The sequence below is a fragment of the Solenopsis invicta genome, chromosome 9, assembly GCF_016802725.1.
Source record: "Solenopsis invicta isolate M01_SB chromosome 9, UNIL_Sinv_3.0, whole genome shotgun sequence".
Classification (NCBI taxonomy): Eukaryota; Metazoa; Arthropoda; class Insecta; order Hymenoptera; family Formicidae; genus Solenopsis; species Solenopsis invicta.
The window spans coordinates 15,131,319-15,150,299 of NC_052672.1; the positions used below are offsets into that span (position 1 = coordinate 15,131,319).

At 37.9% G+C, this 18,981-nt stretch overlaps 1 protein-coding gene across 1 annotated transcript in view; it reads left to right on the forward strand.

Moving 5' to 3' along the window:
- LOC105201891 (UNC93-like protein) overlaps positions 1-18,981 on the forward strand; it is a 48,362-nt gene that overhangs the window by 13,267 nt on the left and 16,114 nt on the right. The window contains exons 2-3 of the mRNA XM_026133287.2: positions 4,223-4,953; positions 9,701-9,917. Of these exons, the coding sequence (XP_025989072.1) occupies positions 4,239-4,953; positions 9,701-9,917 (932 nt within the window). The 5' untranslated portion in view covers positions 4,223-4,238. The remainder of the gene's footprint in view (positions 1-4,222; positions 4,954-9,700; positions 9,918-18,981) is intronic.

The window sequence follows — 18,981 nt, forward strand, 5'->3', positions numbered from 1 at the left end:
CCATTGTGCGCTTGCACAATGCACAGCTCCGTATTGTCGGAGATATCCCGCTAGGTAATTACGACAATCTTGATTTGCGAACGATACGCTTAATAACAAGGTAAAAATAATTAAAAATCCATCTCACGGAAACTCGGGGATAAAACGGTCGTTTTTGTCAGCCAGTGTTACGTCTTTTTAATATGAGTTTGTTGGATATTTCTGTAGCTAATCATATATAATTGTGAAGTTTCCGAGAAGATCAGTGAGAGTAGCGAATTAGCAACTTACGATGTTTTACGGATGACGTAAATTCAGCAAAAATGACGGAAGACGCTGAAGAAAACGAGCAGACGGGCCGACACGCTTACCAAATGTCTTGTCTCGTGAGCTCACGCCTGTGGCAATCACGGTTTTCGTCATTGACGGATAATAATTGCACAGGTCGCGCTGTGCACGCGGAAAAAATCGAGACACCGTCCGTGTCTTCTGTTTTCATGGGGAAACATGTCAAGGTAATTAGACGTTTCATCACGTCGCCGTCCTACGAGCGCGCGACATCGTCTTGAAATTGAATAATCGCCGCAGTCGCCCGTCTTATCTCTCCGCGAGATACGCATCTTTCTCTTTGGCTGATCCGAAGAGGGACTTGTAGAGCCTGTAAAATAGGTTTTATTGCGTTGTATACAAAATTCACTGTTCGTGCGCGCCTCCGGTAAGAAGGAGATATTAGATTCGCGATATTCATTCGTCGTCGCTAATTTGCAGGAGCTCTTGCATATATTAGTGTTTTTTTAATCTCTTTTTATCGCGGTGATCACGATGGTCCGCTAGTTCGGCTTGGATCTGTACGATTATACCGATATTTAGGCTCCCGAGCGGAATGCTTTCAGTCGTTGACACTGAACGTATATCACGGATCTAACTGATTAAAACCGGCTTTCACCAGCGACGAATCGCCTTAATTCCACCGGTTTCTGGTGCTGGGTCAATCAATTCATTTTCGAGATTGAGATTTGTCGAGAAGATTTTGGGCCACAACACAAATCGTTGACCCTTCTTTATGTCTTCTAATCATATGTTACAACGGGTTTAAAAAAATTTGTGGGTCTCTGAAATGTGCTTCTGAATGTTGCAAAAATAGAAGACGGAACATGCGCAGCCACGTTATTATATTCTTAGGCGAAAAAATTCTTCCAATAAATTTCTGTGATTTGTATAGAATTAAAACCAAATTTATTAATTTAGAAAAAATCGAGTAACGCGAAGATAGAAAAATATTTTTTCCATATATCTCACAATAATATTTTGAAATATTGATTTTTTTATATTTTCACATTTTTTTATATTTAATGCATACATATATATATATATTTTTTTGTTTTATTTTTAATAAGAGCTTTATTTCAATTCTATTTTAAAAATATTGTTTCTAGTATATTTACACACAAATTATAACTGCTTCAAAAATTACATTAAGTACTTCTCAGAAAAGATACAACGCAAGAAAAACATTGTTTCTCATTTCATCTATTTTGCCACTTACATTGACAATTATTTCATCTTTCGTAATAATCATTATTCTCTACCTCATCGCCGTACAAGAATATCCACGCGTGTAGCGACTGATGCCTAGCTCGCAACAAGAGCGTAGAAAAACGTCACGTTGATTATTTTGACGTGCGGTTGTAACGAAGCGTGTCTATCTCTGCGCCGCGTAATTTTCGCTGCTACTGACGCAACAAAATAGGCACGCGATTCGCCACGTTCGCGATTTAAATAAATCCCTCCCGCGTGCACGGTGCAATTTTAATAAAACTATCTGGCACACAATTAAAAACATCTTGTGTCGATGCATGACATGGTACAAGAAATAAGTTACGACCGAAAGCGTCTTGACCATCTACCTTCTAACAAACGTAATAGCATTAATTGCGGAATATCTATTTTCGTCATACGATGGTAACAATCACGTTGGACATTTTTCAATTATTTGCATAACGTACGCAATTTTTCCTTCCGAGCAAATTGATTTGCGTCGGCGAGGTCTCAGGCAGGCCGGACATGCTTTTTATTCGTAAAAACGTTGGCGGTAAAATTATCACGGACGCGAGCAGCAATCGCTTTTTATCGCACGGGAGATATGGCGATTGTTCAGAGAATCACATTCAATAAAGAACTCGTCGAGCACGTACAAGTGAAGTAAAATCGACTGCATTCTGCATTCGCCTTGATACATTTCTTTCTCACAGTATCCATGACTTAATCTTTGAATTTTAACATGTTAAAAATTATAATAAGCATAAAATAAAAGTATATGCAAATTAAAATATACGTTATATTATTTTTTAATAAAAATATTCTTATGTCAACTTAAATATTAAATAATATTTATTTATTATTATGATAATTCAGCTATACGTAATTATAACATATTCAATTATAATAATTATGCAAAATCGCAAAAACAGCACATTTCCATATATCACTCTGTTCATTTCTTAATTTGAGTGTATTATAATCCAATAAGCACAGATTCTTATAAAAATCTGTTTATTGTCATCCATTTTGTGAAAGTTTAACTTATTTTCTGAAAAGTAAAAATTAATATGGAATTTATATTAAGCAATCCAGCAGATGTAAATATGATAGAATTGTCGACAACAGTTAACTCTGATCTATCTTTCTTGAAAATAGCGCAATACGTGCATAATTACACACTTTTTCCCGATCGTAGCAAAAGATCGTCCGTCATTCGCGACAGTCACTCGCAATTAGCATACACACCTGGCGGCTGATTAATATTTTCGTATCCACTCACGCGGATATTACATATAACGAGGCGCCCGCGCCTCGCCGTCGCGTCGACCCGCTGTAAGGATTACGCAGCCTTGCCGTTCTCTCTCTCGAAAGGTTGCCGTTTGTCACGCTGTGTTCACCGCGATCGTGGATTCTTGTTTGCGCAGCGGTAGCTCTGAGAAAGTCATAAATACGCAAAAATTGTTTCTAATAGAATATTACAATATTATACTATAATGTTAGTTACGTGTTCTATGCGTGTTATATAGCGCTAAAAGTGTTCATTAAATAAATGGGGAAATCGTGAGACAAGTAGTAAAGTTAAGCTAGTCGAGTTGATCGTTTTGACAAGCGATTCTCTCTCTTTCTCTGTCTTCCCAACTTTATCTTTAATATTACATTTACCTATAATCATTTGAGTTTATGCAATGGTGGCGCAAAAGTCATTTGAGATCGGAAAATTGTAGGTTTTTAATCTTGTTTCTTCTAAACAGGAACATTACCCTTCTTTATAAATGTATGCACTAAAGAAAAAAGTTTAGTAATAATAATTTAGTTATGGTGAAACAATTTCCATGAAATGTTTGATTAATGTGCTAATTTCAATGGATTATCACTTAATCGCAATAAAATATCGTCAAAAGCAGGAAGAATATTATTGATTGATGAGTAAAACATGCCAAAAGTAGAAATTGATTTGGTAATATTTAGGAGTAAATGGCGACTGCATAAATCATAAATAGACACGCAGGCGATGCGCAAAACCGAGACGGTAATCTGATAAAGAAGCAACACAGGAAGCAATGGACGCGATCGTAATATCGCTGTGTAGGGAACAATGTGTATGCGAACGCAGTGCATAAAGCCATACTGATGTATATCTGTATGTATCTCCGTGCATCTCTGTATACCTGAATGATTTCGTATAATTGTATGCGTCAAGAACGGTGACGAAACTCTCATTTGACGCGCGGACGCGCGTTAATCACAAGTACTCACGCAAGAACGTTTTTATTGAGTAGTTGCAGCGTCGGCTGCAACGGTATTGATGATTTATAGACCTAGAACACTTTTCAATGCCTTGTACTTGTGTATACGTATAGGGACAATTTTTTATTTGAAAACGATAGACACGTGCTTTAAAAATATTTCCACGTGATGTAAACACTATTAATTATTATGTAAATGTCACAGATTAATCTATATCATCAATCTTCGCCGACAAAAGACTACAACTTGTCCTTTAACTAGTTACACGTTCCATCGAAATGTCATCTGTATACAGAACACTTTATTCGCGCTGTGAACATCAATATGTTTTATTGTAAATACTAGAGATTATCATCGCGTAATGAAATTTAACATTAGCCTTAGATGAAGGTCTGATTAGAAGTGCTTAACGTATTTTTAACGTAAATAATTAACACTCACAATTGTATGTTAGGTAGCCGACACGTAAAATGGTGGCGTCGCAAAATGACGGTGGCAGAAGTATGGGTGGCGGCGGTGGTGACGGTGGCGGCGGTGGCGGCGGTGATGACACGGTTTACACGGTGACCGTGAGCGGGGTCGGTTACAGAAACGAAGGGTACAAGGACGACGGCACTGACGGCATACCGCCGGAGCCGCAGAAGCCGCCGCAGCTTCCGGCGGCGGACGACGACACGCAATCGAGGAAATTCAAGTTGTCGCGTGGCGAGAAATGGCGTATCCTAAAGAACATCGGTACCGTCTCGATCGCCTTCATGGTGCAGTTCACCGCGTTCCAGGGCACGGCGAATCTGCAGTCGTCGATCAACGCCAGCGACGGCCTTGGCACCGTCTCGCTCTCGGCCATCTATGCCGCCCTAGTGCTCTCGTGCATCTTCGTGCCCACTTTCCTTATCAAGAGGCTCACCGTCAAGTGGACCCTCTGCCTGTCCATGCTGTGCTACGCGCCGTACATCGGATCACAGTTCTACCCCAAATTCTACACCCTGGTGCCTGCCGGAGTACTTCTAGGTCTCGGCGCCGCGCCTATGTGGGCCGCTAAGGCCACGTACCTGACGCAGGTTGGCGGCGTCTATGCCAAGATCACCGACCAGCCAGTCGACGCTATCGTTGTACGGTTCTTCGGTTTCTTCTTCCTGGCGTGGCAGACGGCTGAGCTGTGGGGCAATCTTATCTCTTCGCTTGGTAAGTCGAGCTTCAAGTTTTTCAAACGTTGCTACTTTTTCTTACGCTTTTGGAAATAGTGTTTGAATTTACAAAGCTCCATTGATATTTTTGAGATGTCATAATTCGTATGCATTTGAAATCAGAATACTAAGTTGAGTCGAATAAGAAAACTTTTGGCTAACATAAGATAAGGACACGTTGATTAAAATCAATGCTAAACCGATACGCGTACTCTTTCAAAAGCAATTCTTTTTATTTATTCGCGAGAGTATACCAAAGACGTGAGTCTCAATAATGAGCACTTAATAACGCAACTTAATAATGCTCATCTTAATACTATCGCGATCTGTTTTTTCGCATCCAATTACCAGCAGCTCACAATGTATTCATTAATATCGTACAAATACTCTAGTAGGATATGTGTACAATTGTATGTCAGTTTATCAGTTTAAACTATGTTATTTATTAACTATATTGTTCTCTGTGCTATACAGACAACTCTTAAATCACTAATACAAATCATTTTTCATTCTTAAATTATTCTAACTATAGCATAAACGATCTTATATGTATAAAACTCTTCAAATCTAACTGTCAATTGAATTAGATAATTTTTAAAAAAGGCATAAAAATAAAGAAAATATCTGCTTATAACCAGATAAAGTTTTTCGATCTCTCTAAACCAGATTTTACACTGCGCAGCAGCTTGCGCAAAGTATACGAGCAGTAGAAACGTTGCAGTCAGACAAACGTTATAGTCAGACAGTCCGACTAAACGCCCGACGCTTCTCCTTATACGCATACATCCTCGCGTCTTCACTAACACGCTTCCGACGTATGCGTGAGAGACAACGTGGTCAGTGAAACCGCGAGAGAGACGGAGAGGGAATCGTACGCTCGCGCCGGGAAGAAACAAGATTTATCCGGTATAAACCCGCGACGGTCGGTTTCCGTACTACCTCGTACGCATTCCCCGATATCGCGTGTGTTTACACACGCACACAGACACGCGTGTATCATTGTGTGTCGGTCTTAAGTGTGAAGAAACGTTTCTTCGATTTCTTCGCTCGTCGAGTGCCGCTCCCGACGATTGAATTCGGCCCGACGCCATTTTATGAGATCTGGTAACGCTCCGCGGCGTTCTAATTATCAAATTGATGCGTAGAAAGAGCTACGCAATAAAACATAGATACGTTAGGAACGCATCAAATGGATGCGCAGAAAGAGCTATGGAATATAGAAATTAGATTTATAATAAAATGTTAATGAAAAAAATTAGAATTCAAGTAAACACATAGAAAAAAAAATTAATATCAAATCAACATTTTATATTTTTGCTTATATATGAAACAAAGATTGTTGATTTGATACTAAATTTTTTCTGTGCATAATTAACTGACTTGTAGGAGAAAAATAAAACAAAAATAAAATGCATATTTTGTTGGTCTTTTTGTGTTAAACATAAAATTTAATAGCAAATTTATACAAAATGCTATCTTATATTATACTATATAAATAAAAATAGAGTATCACTTAATGTTAATAAATGTCTGTGTTATATCTAAATCAATTAAGGAGATAAAAACAAATGGTATGCACATGCATAATATAAATAATATTGATATTAATTTAACATATTGACATATTAAGAAAAAATATACTATTGAAATGCATTGATTTAAAAATGAATGAAGTGTCAAAGAGGATAGTGTTCCATTTTATAGAAATATTACTCTAGATAATTGATACTCTAAATGGTTATATAAGAAAGTTTATTTTAAATTGTCATCAATCATTTGATGGACAGAGAAAAGTCGATGCCATTGGCGCGGTAGGCAACACTTGCAAATAAACAACAAAGGTCAAGATCGCTTTGAGTCCTTGCCGAGGTCGACAGGTGCGCAATATTATAGCAATGAATGACCGGTAGTGGTATGAAGGTTACAAATTGTATGGACAGGTATTACTGAATAATTCCTCGAAATCGACGAGATCTTTGTGGAATGACTCGATAATACTTGTAGATAAGGAATTTCATTATGACATCGATTATGTGGAAGAAGTCGATTAAATGCGCCACGCACCAACGGCATTTATATAACGTGAGTAGTTATTTTAAAGGATCCGGTTTATTTTTGCTGAAGCACTTAAGTCTTAATGACTTTAATTATATTATAATCAAAGTATGTCCCTGAACCTGCAATCTTAATATCAGTTGCGCACTTTTTTGGTGAATTGATTTTTTATCAAAGAAAATTTGGGGGAAGGCCATCACTCGTTTTGCAACCTTTTAATATTAAATATCTCAATAATCAGATCATGATATTGAAACTGAGTGCACAGGAAGTAAAATTCATCTAAAATTTTTAAACCTTAAATCTTTAAATGGGCATTAATGTTATTTTATTTTGCTTTATTATATTTTTTCAAGAATTGATGACCTTTATTTAAATTGTTTAAGATTATAGAACTATTAATTTAAAAAAAACAAAATTATAAAATTGATTTAAAGTACGCCTGTTTGTGAATTTTAACATAACAAAAATACAAAATATTTTTTATCGTTTGCATAAAATGAAAAGACACTAGAATAGAAACCTATAGATATATCTATATTTTAAGAGATTTATCGAAGATATACTTCGTAAATTGAGTCGTACACTTCGCAATCGCATGATTTGATCGAACGATTTCCATAGATATCTTCGTACATGCTCGCACGATAACAGCGTTAAAAAACAGACACATTTCCGACAATTGGTGACGACAGTGGGGAGAATCGTAAAACACGACGTAATATTATTAGCGCTGCTCCGGTGAAAGTTCTTCTGGCCGGCGCGCACGAATCAGTCAATGTAGATTTCAGAATGCCGATAGGTTTTACCCAGAGTTATCGATTAATTTCCCCGTTTCCGGAAACGTTCGTGTGAAGTTACGACGAGCAAAATTCCTGGCACGTCGCCGCGCGCTGCCACGGCGATAGAAGATGAAAGTCGTACGTGTCAGTAGTTCCGGTCGATGATTTAACCGACGAGAAGCGCACGGCCGTTAATTTTTCGCAGCCGCACCGTGACGCGTGCCGCAATTTGCATCGGGCGATTTCTCGATACACTCGGAAAGGTTTTATCGTCACGTAAACGCGCATACTTTGTTACGCATTATATCACACGCGCGAATAATAGCACGTGTACGAAGCGGCCGCCGCACGTTAGCGCGTTCAGGCGAATCGGTTGCACTATCGGGACGCGCGTAGCGCGATTCCTAGCCCACGTATCCGATTCGACTCGACACGCCGAATACCAACGAGATCTTTCGAGAAGGTTTCGCGCAAACGAGCGCATTCGAACGCATATCGTGCGCTTCCTCATTGGCGACACACATGTGCGTGAGCCAGCGCGCGTTTGTACAGCTGCACGGGAATTTCTCTCTCTCTCTCTCTCTCTCTCTTTCTCTTCGATAATTATTTGCGAGCGTTTCACCGCCGAAGTTCAGTTCAGTGATCCCCGCTTATTAGCGAGTAACATGAAATTTTCTGTTCGGGACTACTGTCGGGATTAAAATAACTTTTTACGACGACGTAAAACACACGCAAATACGATAAGAGCGGCACGTTAATGGTACGTTGCGTTTCATCGTAAGATTTCTTCGCGTTTGCGCGTGAAGCGCGTGCAGAATCTTCGCGACTTCGCAATCACAGCTGTCTTAATGGCGATAATAAAGCAATCGGGACACGCTAGGTTGCGATGTCTATTGCATCCCTGTCAGAGGTAACCAGCCTTGATTTACATTCGACAAAGGTCTTCCTCGGCTTCCACGCGCCGTGAATAAGGGTACGGGATTACGCGATGGATGTCCCCCCATGGGTGCAACCGTGACCTCGATGCGCTCTCGTCGTTTACCTCCACGCCGCGCCGGGACGAGCCGACGCGCATAATCGATTTTTCGATCGTGGAAAGGCGAGGTGTAGCGTGCATAATGCGCAAACCGCGAGTCCGCAAAACCGATTAGGGAAGAGCGTCTCGTCGCCGGTGAAACTCGCCCATGAAATATTGATTTACCAAGTGTTCAGTTTCTTCGCTTCTTCACGCGCGCTTCACCGCCTTCTTCTTCTCGCGTCCCTCGCGGCTCTCTCGCGCGACGATCGAGACGAGCTGGCACCCGGTTGGCTCGCCGGTTTCCGATACGGCGTAACAGGTCGACCTCTCGATTTACCACTCGCGTACACACGTTCGCCGTGTACGATTCTCCAAACACCCGCTTTGAACCGGCATAATCGACTCGGTAATAAATTGTTACGTGTTATCCAAGTTCAGATAGCAGTTGCTCGCTAGCTAAACCCCTCGCGTTGATATCCTCCTACCGATTTTATTTCTCGATCGTGATGTATACGACGACGATAAAACAGTTTCCGTACCAACTGGCGCCGCGAGAAGAACCTCAGATCTTGAACTCGTAGAATGGTTACAGAATATATTGCAGTTAAGAATATAATATGCTTTTCAAACACAAAATTTCAGCAAAGCAATCTGATTTTTTCTTCTAATTAAAAAAGAAAAATTCAATCGAAATGATATTAAGTTGTTTATTAGCAGTAATAAATAAAACTAATATCTAAAAAATATTTTTAAGCACTGACGCTTTTGATTTACTATATGTACCTCAATCGCTACTGCGTTTTTCCTCTTTGAATTAAATTCAGAAAATTTAAAACGGAGAAAGCGTGTATGTTCGAAGAGGTCATTCAGTGTTCACTTTCAAATTACAGTATTGAGCGATGGCGGTAGTGAGAATGGCAACAGCACAATCAACAGCTGGGACAAAATCAAGTTGTGCGGTGCGGATTTCTGTGTCCTTGGCAACGGAGGCCACGAGAACCTGGAGCGACCACCGGAATCGGAAATCTACGAGATCTCCGCGATCTACCTCACGTGCGTCATCGTCGCGGTCATCATCGTCGCTCTGTTCGTCGATCCTCTCTCCAGGTGAGTGCCGAATATACGGGAACGAAAGTCACCAATCAGGATGTTAATCGCTCGAGAGTAGCTCGTTTTTATTGCTTACCAGTATTGAGTCGTCGCCGTAATATCTCGCGACAGAACAGCACGTCAAACAAGCAAGGACAGTCGTTGAAACGTTAGAGAGTAGTCTTGACTTGATAAACCTGACTTTTTCTCTACTTCTTTTATGATAATTAAAGATAACGCGCCGAATATGTTAATCGCTCGAATTTACATATTTATGTACACAGTAGAGCCATATTGACTTGCGCTCGTCGACAAATCTTCATGCTGCTATTGGGGCATTAATATTTAATCGCAAATTGCTATCGAGATACTGATTCTGTTCCGCTTAAGAAGAAATAAAGCTCGACAAAGAGATCAATTTTTTTTCTTTTGGACCATTATAAATTAAAAATCTAAAATGAATATGATGCATTTGAAAAGATGAAACTAAGGATGTATTTTTTGGATGTATTTCTGTACCAAATTTTTTTGGTGAAAATTTAAAGAAAGTGAATATTTAACTTGTGAATTATTCAACGTTGTAAATAAAGGTTTTATTTTACATCACAAAATTTTATCCTCCAAATAAGAATTTTAATATATATTTAATTCAAGACTTATAATTATTAAAATATCTGTTATTAAAAATTTATAAATTACAAGTGATAATCTTTATTCATATTTTTGTTAAAATAAAATACAAAGTAAAATTAAATGTCGCGTATTCTATTAGCTATTTGTATCTATTTTTATATATTTTTATTTATTTCTATTTTTTTTTAAATAGCTTTCGTGTTTTGCATTGCTCTTTCAGATAAATTTATTCTGCAAAACAGGTAGTTCTAGTAAACAACACGATTGCAAAACATCGGATTATTTTTAGTTTGCAAAGCAGTTAGCGAATTAGCGAATGTTTCTCTGACACTTCTCAGATAGAGACGAAACAAATATCTTCCATTTGTGTCTATGTAATATTGGTCTATGTGATGCGAAATCCATTCGTTACAACGAGATTTATAATTGCACGTTGAGACAACAATAAAGCTTACTTACAGAGCATACTGTAATTATACATGCCGCATGAAAGGTGACATGCGCGGGATGCAACAAAGGAAGCTGCCTCTGCCATTCGTGCCAGGCAGTGTCTTATCGGCGTTCACGATCGCTGACAATGATATATTTTATCCGCGATTTTGCACTGAATTACGCAGCTCAAACTGTCATCGCCCATACGGTCGTTTTATGAATATATGGTGGTGTCACGCGATCGAGTTGTATTTTCGTCGCCCGGCTGCTCCAAATATAAACGCGGTTGTATGAGAATAAAATACTTTTTTCTCCCAGTTTGATAAGAACGGGACGTTGTTTTCGCGCGGTCATTGACTGCCTGCGGCCAAGAAACATATATCGTTTCGCCACAAAATTCACACGGTAATCAAAATCGCGAAAAGCTCATGTTTAAGAAATGTTTCTAAGAAATTGCTTCGTAAAATGAACGGAAAGGCCAATTTTGCTAAAATAATCTGAAAATAATTATAAACCAGTAAAAAATTTATATTGAACATTTAAACCGATTGCTAGACTGTCAAAACTTTTTGCATCAGTATTATCATGCTTGAACCTCTCACATAATTATTTTGATAGTCCAAGATAAAATTATTTTCTGATCTGTAGCTAACTAAATTTTTAGATACCACGGTAAAATTGTTCTTTCCGTGTGCAACTTGAATTTTTTCAGCCATTTTTAAATTTGCCACGCGATATATACAGTTTCCCAGGAAAAGAAAATTAATTCAGCTGATTCACGTTAATGAAAAAGTTGACTCATTCATGCTTCCTCTCTCTCTTTCTGCAACAACTCAATTATAGTTACACTTATCCCGATTATCACATTACCAATGTTACACGGGTTATCAGATCATCCGGAAAATCTAAAAGTTCTACGTTTTAAAATGGCCTTTTTCCTGTCATTTTTTTTAAAGACTGTAAGCAACTAAAGTTGTAGCTATTTTCACGGTGCATCATCAGCAATTACCGATTTGCGACTATATATTATGGACGATTCATCGGTGTACGAAAATAGAGAAGACTAGTTGAGCTTTTGCAGTTATTACGAAACTCAACAGCTTGATAGACGTGATCCGCGAAACATCAGTCCGAATTTCCTCTCCCCTTTCCTCTCCGTTTCGGGATAGCTTTAACCATTGCTCTGCTTATGATTGCGAAATAGCGTACATCCGTACAGGATGCGCCGGCCGGTGCGGCGGTTGCGTAACGCTACATGTAGCGTGAACCGTACTTATTAAAAGTCGGTAAGTTTCTGGAGGCTCACGTTGCGTCAACGCTATCCTTCATGCATGCTGCGAGGCAACGCGATTGGTCTATACTGAAAAAAATCTTTGTATTTTTTTACATCGATTACAGATAATTAAGACTTGCGATTTAGCGTCGCTTCTCGCTTATCGGAACCGTGACAAAAAAATGTCCAGGGGCGATCGATGTAAAAAAGTTGATAAATCGATGATTACTATTGAGTGTCAACCTTGAATGTTAGAATTAATAATTCTAGAGATATATTTATTACGTAGGAAAATAGATATATTATGGTTAGCATTGAATAAAAGGATGGCCTCATGGACACTGAGATCGTAACAATTCTCTTTCGATAAACTGACGAAATAGCTATTGTACTCGTAATTAATTATAAATAATATATGAGTCTAAAATCGCGAATGGCTGGATGACAAAGAAAGATGTTTAAGTATCAATAGCAAAATGATGTGCTGATATGACGATTGTGTTAATTTGGACAGGCATACGTAATCCACTTTAAATATATTACAATATGATGCTGAATAATGCCGAATATATCTCAAAATTATTTACGGATTCGTTGTTTTATTTCTGTCAACCGATGAAATTGTTCTCTCGTATATTCATCCTATCGCGCGGGGAAATGCTCAAGGACACGTGTCAGGATGTAGTCAACTCTTAATGACACGTTGTCCGCCAAATTATTATCGGGTCTAAGATTAGATTGCAATTCAACGTTACAAAGTCTTGGAAAATACATACTTCGGCCAGGTGCTCGTGATGCTCCGACGAACATTAACTATCCCGTTTACAATTAATGCAGTCGATCTTCTATCGCCGAGATAGAAATCAATAAAAATGTTGCTAATGTAGACGTGACATTAACAACAATCGTGTCGAAGACGGCAGCGGGGGAGATCGCGGAGCAAACGCGCGTAGATCTTGTTTCCTGTTTGTACATTTAATCGATCCGTTTAATAAATTGTTTCTATTGACAGCTGCGTTGAAATATGCATCTATACTTTTTTTTTCGTCGCGCAACATCAAGGTTTCGTTCAATGCGACTTCCCTACAAATCAGTTGGCACGTACTCCTCGCGTAGAGAAGATACAAATGTTCAAGTATTACGCTCGCAATTACTCGGTAATTGACAGATGCTATCATGCTAGAATTATTCGCGGCTGTAATTATGGTGTTACGATTTCATGACTTCCGCGACGACAGATCTTTATTATTTCTGTACGCCACTGGGTATAAGATTTTGCGGTCTCCTATGCTATTTAGTTTAATTCTTCCGCGTTTTGACGAATACAATTTTCTTTACTCAGACGACAAACATATAATCTTTAGATTAACAAATTTCTCTCTCGCTCTAATAAATTTACCACCTTGCCTGTTCCGTAATTAATAAATAGTCATGAATTTATTTTGAGATTTTGTATATTAATTTCATTATTTTCTAGATTTTGATATGCTAAAAAATATCTTGGAGATTTTCTATTGTAGTTTCCCTTTTGACTACGCTCTTTTATCATTCTAATGACGAATTTATCCGGAACTCCGTAACTATACTTAAACATCCTTAACTGCTGGGAAAATTTACGACTGCGAAGCCGCAATTCGCGAATTGTTTTTTCGCAAGGTCGCGCCTTCTTTGATTTACAAGTGCCAGCACAGGTTTTCGATAACGAGAAACCCACGGTGTCAGCTCAACGAAAAGAAAACGACAATAAAGCAACTTCCATAGTCGCAATATTCTCGTCACATGTACGGTGATTCAGAAGTGTGTTCTGTGTTACTTTCGACAATGATTTTAGTCTTTGACGTTGAGTTTCCTAAAGAAAAATTTTATACAAAGTCATATCTATTGCAATTTTCTAATTGTTTGCATTTAATCTTTTAATCAAGTCAGAAAAATTGTAACTATTAAAGAGATAAAATTATTTCACAATTAGCTAAAAAACGAGATTTAATTACATGTTGTTACTTTTTTATTCTAAAATTAATTCTTTTTTTATTTAATTTTAAATTTAATTGCCTAACAAGTTAATAAATAAAGACAAAGTCATTTTTTTAATTAACTGACATTAACATCTGCAATAGAAAAGAAGGTATTGCAGTGAAAGACAGTCTGTATTGCGTTTATCATAGTTTGCGGCGAAACGAATGTATCTAGGACGCGCGACGGCACGTACCGATACAACTTCTCATATGCTACTCGTGTGCTCGCTTAAAATCTGCTGCCAAATAACATTTCTTCGCACGAGAAATATGTTTGTCTTTATATGCACAAACACTTATCGCGTGCGTGAGAAACAAAAAATTGCAAAAAAAAGATAACAAAAGTTTGCGCTGCTCAAATTAGAGGAACATTACTTTAATTATATACATCTTATCTAATTACATGCATCAAGATTGAAAGTAACGATGCGCTATTTAAAGAATTAGAAAACGTGTAAAAAATCTTAATGCACTGACTTTTACCTGTTTAATTTATTTGCGCACCAAGTATCGCGCGTTGACTCACTTATATTCTTGTAATTTTGCTTGTTTTGCTACATATGTAACAAAAAAAATATTAAATATTAAGTGTTTTATTATATTTTATATTATAATTTTATTAATAATTTTTTTTTTTCGTACATTTATTAACTCAATACGCATGCGATTTTTCGACGCTCTCTCACTAATGCATTTCCGTATTTTTCCATTAACAATTTTGCTGGGAGACAGGCTGTGCCAGTATCTAAATCACAGTGTTTCTTTCCGCTTCTCTCTCTCTCTCTCTTCTCCGAGCATTGAAATCTCGCGATCGCCGACGTTGAACGTTGCGTAATCCGCGAACCGATGTATCACGATGCACGAGCGCTGACTGCGCTTCATTCATGCGATCGCTTACGAAGATACCCGCCGCCGTTCGATAATCGCCCACGATGAAACGCAGCGTACAGCGCATAATACCAGATGCAGTTAGGAAAAACTGACGTTTCCCTCGCTCACGTATCCCTTTCCGGTCGGTTCGGTGCATATGCATGCTAATTTGCCCTCGGTCATAGATAGATAAACGTGAACGCCAAGGCATCAAGGCAAAGGTGTGTGTACATACATATTATATACCGCGTGTCAGGAACACTTGACTCACTTTCGATTTCCGGTACAGACCGCTTTGATGCCCAGCGGTCCTAAACGCGTTGCGTGTTTGCTCGCCTGTCTACCGTATGCATTAAAAACATTATTAGCGATGATGGTTCTTAGGAAATCCTTATTAAATTATTAGAATAATTGAACGTTTAGATTTAGAGAGAAAAATAATTTCATTAGTGTATAAAAAAAAAAAATGGTTAAAGTGAAATTCTACAAACATCCTACATCATTTAATGCAGAGATGCATTTAAATATTTAATTAAGCATTTTTTAAATTGAGCCGATACTTAAAATTAATATTATTAATCTATTATTTTACATTACTTTAAAATTATAGAAAATTGATAGAAAGTTATCCCCGAGATATGAATGTATTTAATATTAAATTAAGTATCGAATAATTATAATTAAAACACGAGCACTTCTCAGTTATCATCTTTTAAATGAAATGCATCATTGACACGCTGACGACTTTAAGAAATGGTGAACCTGTTTGACGAGTGCAGTTGCCAGTTTGCTAACGCACAACAGCAAACGTGACTATATCGCTGCAATATGGTAAGCGACATCATTAAGAGAGAGACAATCCTGACCTGCATAACGTTTATCGCATTGTTGAGGAAAGTGAACCGCACAATGAGACCGCGGCGGTCATAAATTATTGAAATCCATGTGTTAAATATGTAAGTTTTATACATTTCCTCTTGGAAAATCAATTTAGTCTTACACATCTTACAAACTAAATAATAATAAATAATGGAACGAGCTTGTTGCTATGATTGCGACGTATCTCTCGCTTTTTTTTTGCAATTAGATACATGTTAACTGATAAAGATATTTTTCAATTAAAAAATTTAATTTGTTAAGGAAAGAAAAAAACGTTTAACATTGTTCAAATTAGTTACGCAACGAGATAAATCGGTTGAACTTTCTCTTCGGAACGTATTGTCTATAAAGTGTGGAAAGATCCGAGCGTGTTGTGGGTGCACGTTGTCGATCTCTCGCTCTCTTTCCTCCCACCGTCGTTCATCTTAATGACAGGCATCGTCCATGATGCCTGCACATTACGGGGAGAGGGAGGAGTGTTACGTAAGAGCCTAGAGTGGATTAAATCCGTACGCAGATCGCGGTCGAGACGTCTCCGTTGCCGCTATCTTCCATTCGCATTGCTTCCAAGGCTGCTCGGTAACGGTTCAGGTCTGGTCTGTGTACGTTGGAAAGCACGGCGGAAATGTGCGCTCGTGAAAATGCGATTCTGGTTGAATACATTCTCACAGGCTAAAAAATACGTAAACGTTTCCGCAACCAAACACACGAAAAAAATTGCGCATAATCGGTAAAATACGTAAGGAAAAAAATATAATAATAAGTCACAACGTCAAATTTATAATATAATACGTTTTCCTATGGGCGGATCGAGGAAAGCTGTCGAGGCTGATCGGTATTGAAGCCCATTAAACTGTTGAATTATGTATCTGGATTAACGCGCGCGGCGACTCGTGCATGCATAAATCCGCTCACGATTGTCGCAAAGCGAGTATATATAATACTCGTGCAACGTGCATCGATTCGCTCTGTTCTCTCCGTTCGACCGGCGAATAGAAAGAAATTGTGATTTTCGAACGACGCGTGCGTCGCGTGAATTGATATATAGAAGTTACGAGTCAAACCGATTTTCCGGGCTGCAGAACGGCACGCGGTGTAACCGCATCGCGTTGCTCGCGCACGTGACGATCGAAAGAAAAAAAAATGTGCGCGTGCCGCAAACCTACGCGGAAATACCGGTGGCGCGGCGTTACCACCGTATTATTGATGGCAAAGGTTCTTTTCTCTTAGTGACAGTGAGGCATAAAATGACCACGAGTTGGATCTAGTAGCTTCAATCCGTACTCTGTAACTTTCCTAAATAATTTCTTTACAATCTCTTTTCAAGCAGAATAAGAGAATCCCACAAGCAATTACATATATTGAAAAAAAGCAATTATATTAAAATTTATATTACAAATAAATTAAAATGACTTTGTTTATTTTAGAAATTATTACTTTAGATCAAGGTTGGATAAGTTAATATAACTTTTTAAATTAAATTTTAATTAAAGTTACATTTAATTACAAACAGAAATTAATTCAATTAAAAGTTACGATCAGATTAAATCAACTTAAGTTAAATTAAAAATTAATTTTGAAACGCATCATGTTAAAATCATATTAAATTAGACATTTATAATTTTTTAAAATTGGATTATACAAACAATTATAATGTAAATTGTCAAATAAATTTAATATTTTGTTTGTAAATTAAGGCTACATAAAATAATAAAGGAATATTTTATTTATATGAGAATATATTTTTCTTTTTATAATTTTTTTTCTTTTACATATCATAAATGAATTTTTAATTAAAGAAAAAAGTTAATAAATTAAAGTTCATGTGTTTTAAAAATAATTAATTAAAATTAAAAAACTAAATTAAATTAAAAATAATGAATTTTTAATATTTTAACTAATTATTATCCAACTCTGCTCAGTAAATAAATTGAAAATCAACTTGGTTCTAATTTATATTCCAACTTGATCTGGAATCTCGAAAGAAGTAAGCTAGTAAACAGCTATTAATGATTGACATTGTAAGGCTTAAAAGTAATGAATGAAAATCGATAGATCTGAATCACAGAAATCGCGGAAATTGCAAGACGGCGCCTCTCGTCAATTAAATAGTCGTTAGCCAAGCAATTTTATCACTAGAAAACCTTCTCGGAAATGAATATGAATTCCTCTGGAATTTGTATAGCGCGAGATATATAATTTAATCGTTATCATATTAATCGCTTTTGCTCAACGAGATGTTCGTTCGCTTTATTTACGGCAGGAGTATGATGATTTCTCTGTATTTTGCCGTTCGCGTACAGTAACACGTTTGTGATATTAAAGAGATCAACGTACGAAAAAAACGTGACACGTTCAGTAATAATTCTTAAGTGCCGGGTCACGATCGAGACGAACGATCACCTGTCACGATCGCTCAATCGGGCCATCAATATCGCTAGGAGCGATTAATGACAATACCCGATTCGAAAGCAATATGGAGCAATCGGTGTAGATCGCTACGGGCGATACGTCGCCGAGGATCACGCTGAAGATCACGCCGTCCCACATCCTTTCAACGTCTTCTTCCGTCTGAAAAGAGACTCGTGTACCTGTTTTTGCGCAAGTGTCGATTCGCGTACCGCGCTCGCCGCGGCTGCCGACGACGCGGTGGCCGTGGCTTCGGCCGGGCCCAGAAATCCAGCAAACGTGTTCTCAGGAATGCCGTCTCTCGGGGTGGAGAACATTTGCTATCAAGCCGAGCGTTTAGCGGCGTCGAGTGATTTATTTCGCGAATTCTCACCGATGCGGTATCAGCCGTTGCGCCGCCTCAGGCTCCAACTTCTCGCGGACCCTCAGGGCGAATTATGTCCGCCTGCTGCGTCGGCTAAATTTAACATTAGTCTTATATTTGTCGTATGTATATTTCGTTTCCAAACTGTATCAAAGTGCTACATTTTTTTTTATTTTTATATAATATTTATATTACTATTTTATCTTG